The sequence below is a fragment of the Electrophorus electricus genome, chromosome 15 (genome assembly GCF_041902795.1).
Source record: "Electrophorus electricus isolate QZ-2024a chromosome 15, ASM4190279v1, whole genome shotgun sequence".
Classification (NCBI taxonomy): domain Eukaryota; kingdom Metazoa; phylum Chordata; class Actinopteri; order Gymnotiformes; family Gymnotidae; genus Electrophorus; species Electrophorus electricus.
In genome coordinates this window covers 14102501-14112500 of record NC_137511.1, presented here as the reverse complement: position 1 = coordinate 14112500, position 10000 = coordinate 14102501, and the positions used below count along the sequence as shown (strand labels likewise).

General features: G+C 42.8%; 1 protein-coding gene across 17 annotated transcripts in view; it reads left to right on the top strand.

Moving 5' to 3' along the window:
• Positions 1-554: 554 nt before the first annotated feature.
• ebf3a (EBF transcription factor 3a) overlaps positions 555-10000 on the top strand; it is a 96996-nt gene continuing 87550 nt past the window's right edge. For 5 of the 17 annotated variants that reach the window (XM_027013253.3, XM_027013258.3, XM_081697646.1 and 2 more), the window contains exons 1-6: positions 568-1705; positions 1976-2132; positions 2522-2585; positions 3006-3061; positions 5610-5683; positions 7371-7439. In XM_027013253.3, coding sequence (XP_026869054.1) covers positions 1572-1705; positions 1976-2132; positions 2522-2585; positions 3006-3061; positions 5610-5683; positions 7371-7439 — 554 coding nt within the window. In that variant the 5' untranslated portion in view covers positions 568-1571. Of the gene's footprint in view, positions 1706-1975; positions 2133-2521; positions 2586-3005; positions 3062-5609; positions 5684-7370; positions 7440-10000 lie in introns of all 17 variants that reach the window. The other 12 variants (XM_081697640.1, XM_081697644.1, XM_027013250.3 and 9 more) reach the window with 8 other exon arrangements.

Sequence of the window (10000 nt, the reverse complement as noted above, 5' to 3'; positions counted from 1 at the left end):
GGCGCATTATTGTCCTTAAAACGCTCTATTTATTATAAAAGACACGCCGGTTGCAGATCTTAGAACTAGAGGGTGGACGCAATGTATCCCACGAGTCCCTCCACAGTTTCAGATGCAAAAGAAACGCGAATTCTGAGCGTTTGCGTACGTTTCAGCGTGCGGAAGAGTGGAAGTGTGTTTTGACTTCGCGATGGAGCGCACCACGCAGCCAAACTACGTTTTAGGTTACAGTGTTTCTTGTTTTCACAACTTCAGATGTTGATTACGCCACGTTGCAGTCTATCGGGCTTTTTACTGGCAATAGTTACTCTTAAAACGCCAGCTCGTACTCGTAACCAACAAACGGAGAACTGGATACAGATATATATTTGAAATGTTATTCATTTGGTAGCTATATTGATCAACGTGCTATGCATTTGATCCTCCAGATACGCTTTGTTTTTATGGCAATATAGTGCCAATTAGGCATTTAAGATATCCATCATTGTCATTTGTATGACACTGTGATTCAGCGGATGACAACGGTCAATAATGATTTTATTATAAATGTGAAAATACAGTGTGCATGGACGCATTTAGCACTTATTGCCCCTCCTCTAAGTTGTTGCACAGGCGAAGTGTTCAGTCTTGTCTTAATCTTTTTTTTTTGTTTTAGTTTTCTTTTCTTTAGACTTTAAACGTGCTGTAATTTGTTGGGCTGGGTTTTTGTGCGTTCAGTTGCTAATAATATCAAACACAGCGTAACGGTTTTCTTGATATCAAAGCTTTGCATGTTTTCAGATTATTGTTTTTTCCCTTTCTGATGTTCATTTTAAAGGACGAAATCGCGGTGCGTTCAACAGAAAAGTAACGCGTTTGCTCTCGCGCGCTGACTCCCGTAGCGTGTACTCGCGGCACTGGGTAACGCAGGCGACAGGAATTGTCAGTCGCCCATATTTGGTCAAAGACACGCCCACAGCGCGTCATACTCTGACAGCGTGGATCCCGTGGGTCTAGAGTTTTGGCTCCCGGGAAAGGTTCCAGTCCTAGGGGATAGAGGGTTGAGTTTTGTATGCTTCCATCCATTCTGCAAGACGCTAAAGGCCCCTCATCAACCTCTCCTGTGTCCGGGAACACCTCCATGGTAATCATTTTTTCGTTTATTTGTCTTTTGGAGCCGGAGCGCCTTGCCAGAAGTGGTCGATTCAGCAGTGTCCTGAAGCTTTTTTGATGCTGTTGTAGGATGACACAAACCTAAGAGCATCACCACAACACAAAGTTACAAGAAATGTTTAACTGAATTAAAAAGAAAGAACAACAATATCCAGCTATTTCAGCGACTTCTTCATCGGGACCTCAATCCAACAAGCTGTTGAGAGGGTTGAGAATCCTGCTCACTAAATCGTTCATGTCGTGCCAACACAGGACGGGCTGAAGAAGGAACCAAGACTTGTGAACTGGGTTTTCCCTTTTTCAACAAATCACGAACAAACTCTTATTGATATCCGGGTGTCTTCTGGAGGAACGACGCGTTCGTTAAGAATTTTACTTTCCCTCTTTGGCTGGAGCTGGTTTGCACGCCAACTGTTTTAATGTTTGGGATTCAGGAAAATATACCAAGAGGGGGGACGACTATGAAAGAGGAACCGCTGGGCAGTGGGATGAATCCGGTCCGGTCGTGGATGCACACAGCTGGGGTAGTGGATGCTAACACAGCCGCCCAAAGGTACGTTTGCCAAATCATCCGATTTTTAATGCATTTCTCAGATCGACCCTAAATCCCCACTATGCCATGTATCAATTACAGCCTCCCCGTGCACCTCTTCACCGCTTTCCCCTGTTCATTACATCATATTACTGTTTAAGTGACAAATCAAGAATTCTCCCGTCTCGAAAAAAAACGTGCTTTCACCGGCTCCAATGTTTTCATTATCTCTATCTATCTCAAGTGTATCCTCCCTGTTTAACCGACATGGTTTCTTATTTTCCCCCGCAGCGGAGTGGGTCTGGCTCGGGCGCATTATGAAAAACAGCCGCCATCCAACCTCAGAAAATCCAATTTTTTCCACTTCGTCTTGGCTCTATATGACAGACAAGGCCAGCCCGTCGAGATCGAGAGGACAGCTTTTGTGGACTTTGTGGAGAAGGAGAAAGTAAGCACGCGCCACTTTGGAATACTGCTTGAATTTCACCTTTAAGTTCCACTGCACTCGCCGTATATCTGAACTAGGTCGTGGAAACACGTGCGCCATAAAGAGTTCTGGTGTGAATCGAGGAGATCTGAAAATATTACCCAATCTAATGTAAAATCATTTGGCGCGCAGTTGCCAAGAATAATTATACATTTTTATAGAAACGTGACATAGGCTATTTTGATAGACGAGAACGCTGGTAGACACATAACCCCTCTTGTACAGACAGTCCAGGCATAAAAACAACATGCAGATATTTTCGGCACATAGCCTCAGTCACTAACATACAAAAAGTGAATTAACAAAAGTCAGAATATGCCAGTCTGATTGCAAACAATGCTTATTTTCAGGAGCCAAACAGTGAAAAAACTAACAATGGGATTCATTACAAACTACAACTTTTGTACAGCAACGGTAAGTCAGCAACTCCAACTTCTCAATACAGACGTTGACAGCAATCGGGGAATAATAATGATATTTTCATCAGCAAACATAGTCCAATTTACCGTTTGCTTTTGTGAGGCTATTAAAAAAAACTATATAAATATATATATATATATATATATATATATATATATATATATATATATATATATATATATATATATATATATATATATATATATATATGTTTTAGAAATGTTCCAATATTGCACAAATAGGGCTTTTGTTCAAACAATAATTGTTTGGCAACTGTTTTATATATTAGTGTAATTCTCGGCGCTTTTTAAAAATATCTGGGAACAATTTATAATGCCAAACCGAGGTTTTGCGTGATGGTAAAATTTTAGCTCTCGCTCGGCACTCTCTGAATGAACCAACAATTTTCCACAGGAGTCAGAACAGAACAGGATCTTTATGTACGGTTAATCGATTCCATGACAAAACAGGTAAGAACTTGATTTTTTTCATAATTAGTTTCCTCACCATTTATTCGCTGGAGAATGTTGCGCATTTTCAGATGCATGGTGTTGGTTGCAGTTGGTCATTTGGGCGTAGGTACATTTAGCATGTTTCATTAAATGTTGATTTTGCCATCTCACGTAATGTAGTGAGTGCGCTTGTTGTGTTTGGATAATTCATTGCGTATTAATTTGAATATGCTAGTCTCTCCCTGTGTGTGAAAGGGGTGATATGACTGAACACGCGTTTTAAACAATTACGCCTATAAATTATAGGGGTAATATACAGGTTTCATCAAAGGCTGCTCTCTGAATGTAGGATAAAATAACCTCTCGTCCTCCCCTCGTTATTATTCGGGTCGTAAGCTCCAGGGGTCTCCCAATCCCAACCATTCTTTATCATTTACTGCCTTCGCGACACTCTAATTTATTTGATATGTTCTGCATTAAGTTAATCACCCTCACTTTCAAATATGGAGCATAACGGTCAAAATCCCCATTTCAGTTTCTAGGGTTTAACAAATGTGATTCAGTTGCACATAATTATTCATGTATTACTATCTGCGAGACAATTCATTACTTTTAAGAAATTGCTTCGTCTGTAAAATGAAACATATTGTTAACACCGGTCGGCTTAATGTATTCCTAAATTTGTATGCCTTTACATCTATATTATATCTAGACATCCCATTTAAAATATTGAGCGATTACAAAAAATCAGTATTTATTGGTAAGCCTCAGTTTTATTTAATTAGGCCTATGTATATTCTCTACGGGTGTCAAATAATGTGTAGACTGTATTACGAATGGCTCTTGACTGTTATCATATCTAGTTTTAGGAGTGTGTAAATTATAAGACGTGAGAGACACTTGAGTTGATATTGTACTCGTTTCTTCTCTGTACAAGGGTTAATGTTCTCAGAAATCACTCTCCTAAATTTAAAATTCTCATTTTATTATAGGCCTCACAGGTTTAAGAGGTAGCAAACTTCAGCGCTATAATTTTAAGTCCGTTGTTATAGTCGGTTTATCGCGTTTTTTTCATGGTATTGCATATGCGACGGAGAAAACGTGAACGTTTATTCTGTGCCTTCGTCTAATTGGTCTGAAAATGATCAAAGAGTCAATGGCGCTGAACAGCCCGTTTATGGATTTCCGTATTTTCAGCGAAGGGCTGGAAAATAAATCATGGTAATACAGATAACAAAGTCACATCAGATAACGATATCGCTTTAGAGTGACAGAGAAATAACTTACCCTCCTTTTTAGAACTTTGGATGTGCGATAAATGAGATTTTGTCACTTGAAGTTTAATATTCACCCTATACTTGTGTAATTTTCAAGTGGTGATTTATTTTTGACAACTGAATTAAATATAGACCAGCACTAATCAGATACCATACTTTTATGTTTATGGGTAAAGTGGATTATACGTAGACGGGCGTCCCTTTGTTAGTCTTGTTATTTTATACAAGAGCGCGTGGGATATCAGAGGTTTAGCAGCCCTTTAATAAACGGGTTTAATTTCGTCGCGAGCCCCGCTTAGGCTTTTGTACTCACTGGAGTGGCGAGACAGCTCGCGCGGCTCTGGGCGCACGCGGGAGCGTTGGAGTGTGCTCTCGCACAGTACATCATAGACAGAGCGAGGGATGGGAGGGAGGGAGGGAGAGAGAGAGAGAGAGAGAGACAGAACGAGCAAAAAAGAACTGAAGGCAAGCGCACCTACAGCTCTACGCCATCTGTTAAAGCCAATGCTCAAAAATTACTCAACCGTACCCCCGACACCGCTTTTTATCCAAAGAAAAATCATTGTTAGCGGCTCAAAATAAACAACAGATTGGCCATTAGCACTTTCCCCTCAAATATCTGCAGATTATAACCGCGTTGATGTGTACGGTTATGGGTATTATTTACCGCGGCCATCTGCATCTGAAGTGCATGATGTATGTGATTTCTATGATCATTTTGAAATAAATTCACCATCGAGCTAAATAGTAGCATATGTGCCTCTTCATTTATAAAGTGTTATTAATGTCACATTATTTACCATCACAATGGAATGCCAAGCGTTTATATTAATTTGAAATAGATTATGCTCCTCCATCACACTTATTTTTGTAAATAAAAAGGTACTGTATTCTTATTATATTATTAATATTGTATTATAAATATTTAATATCTGTAGTCTTAAATTGAGCAATAATATTGACAATGGGAATTTTGTTCATACATGAAATTTATCTATCTATCTATCCATCTATCTATCTATCTATCTATCTATCTATCTATCTATCTATCTATCTATCTATCTATCTATCTATCTATCTATCTATCTATCTATCTATCTATCTATCTATCTATATATACGGTTAATATGGATCAATGCCACAATTTTAACATTGAATACTTATAGTTTTATTTCCACTTATCTTACCTATTGCACTCCTACAGTTTGCTTTTAACATACGCAAATATTTATATTCTGGATATAATTCCGTTAGCAAGTTTATCACTAATTTCTCGCTTTCGTTTTAAGGCTATTATATATGAAGGCCAAGACAAAAACCCAGAAATGTGCCGAGTCCTCCTCACACATGAAATTATGTGCAGGTAAGAAAATATATATCATGCATGACTTTCCTTTTCTTTTTTTGCTGCTAATTTCGCAGGTGATACGCTACATGTCCTTTCATATAGCCTATTCATGATTGGATGTCCGTCCTTAAAAAATCGTTTGGGAAAATGTTTTGCTAAAATACCCTACTGGACTTATTGCATTCATAAACAGCAATTTACATAAGATGAGAAGCTTTCAAACGTTCAAAACGGTCTAACGCTGCTTTTGAATTGTGATTTACGGTTTGTGCTGGGTCCTGCGGTCTGAGCGCGCGAACCCACTTTGCCCACGTGCGCGTGGAGAAAGCCATTACATGATCGCAAGTGAAAACAGGCCACTGATGACAACGGACTCCGGAATTATTTGACTGGACGTAGACTGTTAGCTACTATGGAAGCACTGAAATTCTCTCTCTCTCTCTCTCTCTCTCTCTCTCTCTCTCTCTCTCTCTCTCTCTCACACACACACACACACGCAATGTGGTACCCGCTTGATACCAAAACTACCTCCTACTCAGGCCTTTTGGAAAACGTGACTTTGATATTTGATACATGTTTTGGGTAGTTTTTCATTCCTCTTTCTTCATTTTTTTCTGTCGCGTTGCAATGATGGGAAACCCGCTTTGCTACTTAATTGCTAATTGATATTAGCTTACAAGCTTATACCACGTGATATGTACACTCCTAACCCGCGAGGAGTTAAGACGAGAAAATAGAAAATCGACACGATGGGGGTACAAACGATCCAATTTTACCCAGTAGCGTCAAGCATCAGTAACAGGCATATAGGTCACGGTGCCATGGCATTTTCCGCGGTAGTTTCCCGTTAGTGCTCCCTCTGTTGGGTTGCAGACGGAGCTCTGTTTGAAGAGGCATTAACATACAAAATGCGCTTCATTCTGTGCGCTGTCTTGTTTCGGAGATAAGAAACGTGTGCTCAGTGGTCGCTGTGGCTCGAGCGGCGAGCGCACGGAACTTTCACAGATGTGTTTTTCACTGGAGGTCCGCATACTCGCTTTAATCGCTTTAGCTGTCAGCTTAGAGGAGCTTTACATATTTTCCATACCATATGGTGTTAATTTAGCTCTTTTGGACATGTAACCATTATACAAGTGTTCTTCTTTAAATGCAAGAAGAATAACATTTTCCCCCCCCATGTATCATCTCAGCATTAATTAAAGCGGGTAACGGGTGTGTCGTGAGGGTCTCAAAATGGAGGCATTGGCACATCGTGAGAGATTGATGCAGGCTTTTGAGTCGGTAATTAATAAGTGGCCCACGGAAACGCTGGTTGAAGGTGGCATCTTGCATCCTCTCCAGATATAACAGCTTGACAATTAGAGGTAAACAAAAGGCGAAGCTGTGAAAGCGATCCTCCTGTCTGTTGGCACCCCCCCCCCCCCCTCTCCATCCGCCGTTCAGCAGCGAAGCAAACGTCGCGACATGCTGCTCCCCGTCTCCGCACAGCAGCGCGAGGCTGGGCGTTTACCCACCGCCCGTTTCCCCCAACACGGTGTCAGGGGCGGCCAGCCAACCACCTCCACCTCGCGCTATAAAGGGAAGGAGAACATGACGGATCTGGAGCTCTGATGCTAACCACACAAGACACGTGCACTGGCTGCCTCCTGAACTGAGACCGAATCTCATGTTGTCGTTGTTTGTTGTTGTTTTTCCTTCCCAGCCGGTGTTGTGACAAGAAAAGTTGTGGTAACAGGAACGAAACTCCCTCAGACCCAGTGATCATCGACAGGTAAGGGCCTGCTCCTCCCCCCCCCCCCCCCCCTCGCGTGGCGTGGTCGTTGGCCAATCTGCTGTGCTGGCGGTGTTTGCTGTGTGCGCGTTGTCCTTGCGCAGGTGGGTTGACTTGGAAACCCGGGGGTGTCTTTAGGGACTGTGTAATTGCTAGCGAGGTGTCTAGGGAAGCAGTTCTCATAGCCCTTGCTCTCGCAGCGAGGAGTCCTTCATGCCTAGAGAGTGCATTCGGCTTGGGGGCCCCAGCTCTACTTCCTACATCCTAATTTGTTAACAAGTGCTTTATTCCACCATGTCTCTGCTCCCCGCTATTATCTTTTCTGTAAGCACTAGAGATGCCTGCTAACAGCATCACACAGGCTGCATATCTCTTACAAGGTCCACCATGTAGCAGTGAGTGTTTGTGTGTGTTCAAATCCCGTACTGTTACCCCTGGGTGAAGAGTAATGTGTCTCAGCTGGTTGTTGGCGGTTACACGTTGATAACATTAGTGCTTTTAAATACACTGGCTCCTGTAGTGTCCGTAACTGATGGGTATTTGTGTTCCCGTCCACATCTCTTCTGTTCTGTGTTGCTGCATGTACACACGGCTCTCTCTTTGTGGGCCTACGTCAAGGTAACGAACACTCAGCAAATCTTGTAGTGCTTCCTTATCACCTGTGATCTCAGCAGAGAGTCCATGTGTGGGGGTGAGCTGAGCTGCTCTGAGGGGAAGACGTGTGCCAGCGTACAGGCTGCTGCTGTCTGGGCCTCGAGGAGCTTAGCCGGGCAGAACAAGGACGCCTTGCTCCATAAAGACTGCAGAGAGGAGCTTTAAACAGTGGCCAATCCATGCCAGCGATGTTGCAAACTTATCTCGCAGTCGTGAACTTTGCTGTTCACCGAGTGAGAAATTAGACATGGCGAGAAGGACAGCAAGTGGAGCTGGAGCAGAACATGCACCACGGGTGGACAGCAATGCTAATGTTTGACTAGCTGAAATAGCTGTTTGCTTAGTGGAGAATGTTTGGTATCTGACAGAGGGAACATCTCTCTTATTAGTAATCAAATAGGAACAACCAGTTGCTCATGTCACTCATGACTAGTCTGTGTGTGCGCGCGTGTGTGTGAGAGAGAGAAAGAGAGAGAGAGTGCATATGTGTGTGCAGTGTAGAAAAAAAAGGACACTCTCCCAGGGCGTGAATTTATAGCTATGATCGCATGCTTTGAGCTTGGTGTGTTTCCCCCTGTCACACATCACATGGTTATGATTTGGAAACATAGCTATTTTACATGATAATGTGGGCAAATCAGTTTACATAAGCTACACTCTGCTCAACAGTGATATGTAGTGTACAGCGAGCATGGTCATGTCATTGGTAGAAAAAGTGAACCAGCAAACAATATTAGTAGAAGGATTATTACATAACCTGCAGTTTTTAATTTTTACAACATGATCTGTTTTCCCAAGGATTTAAATAAGGACTTTTTACTGTCGTATGATACATTAAAATCCTGAACTGTCGACTACGTTAGTGTTGTGTGGAACCTTTTCCCCACTGTTGTGTCTGGTTTGCTAAGCGGAGCGTCTGAGGTCTGAGGAGCGTGAGCCGTGACCTGTGACCCCCTGATCCTTTTGCACAAATGACTAGAATATCTGCCCAGGCACACTGATACACTGCTGCAGTGTGTGAACAGTAATTAGTAACAGGATGTTTTAATGGCGGGCTGAGAGTCATGTTACTCTGTAGTGGAGAGGGGAACAGGGTAGAGGAGGGGAGAGGAGGACAGTTAACAGGAGAATGGAGTGAAGAGGAGAGGATAGAAGGGAAGAGGAGAACGAGTGAAGAGGAGAAGGAAGAGCAAAGTAGATCTGTGTGCACGAGGGGCTTTGTTTTGTTTTTTTGGAGAAAAAAAAGATAAAACATATCTTACTTCCTGTGGGTAGTTCCTGGGATGTCTCAGCTACACTGGGGCTATTCATCCTCAGAGCCGAGCTTACAGTGTATATTTACCTTCAAAGAGACACATGCTGAACAGTGTACAACAGGGCGTCATTGATATTTAACACACTGGCTCTTCCCATAAATTGCTCAGCTTTGTATCGTGGCTAAATAGAGTGGGAGAGATCGGGTGTCAGTGCTTTGTGCCTCAATCTGGCCAACAATGCCTGTAACACAAGTCAAATAGGAAAAAGAGAACAGTGGCAAAGGGACTGAGACCCAGGAAAGGGGCCGCAGCAAAAGGAGGGGATATTGTTGTAAGTTCAAACAGTGGATAAAAAAGCTCACATTTTCATTGTGGGCTGCCTGAAAGGCTTAGGAGTATCGTTTTCGTCCGTTCTGCGGGATCACAAAGGCAGACGTGCTTCATTAGCCCGCTGCATTGTCTGCGCATCGCCGCTACGAGCACGTGATTTTCATCCTCTCTCTCCCAGAATGCCGAGCCAGATCGGGACCCGGAAAAAAAGCGGCGAAACCTTAACCCCGAGTGGCTGAAGCACATCCCTGGGTGGGAGGGGTCGGGGAGCAGAGAGCATTCCTCGGCACCCGCCAGCAGGCTCGTTTCTGTCCCGCGCCG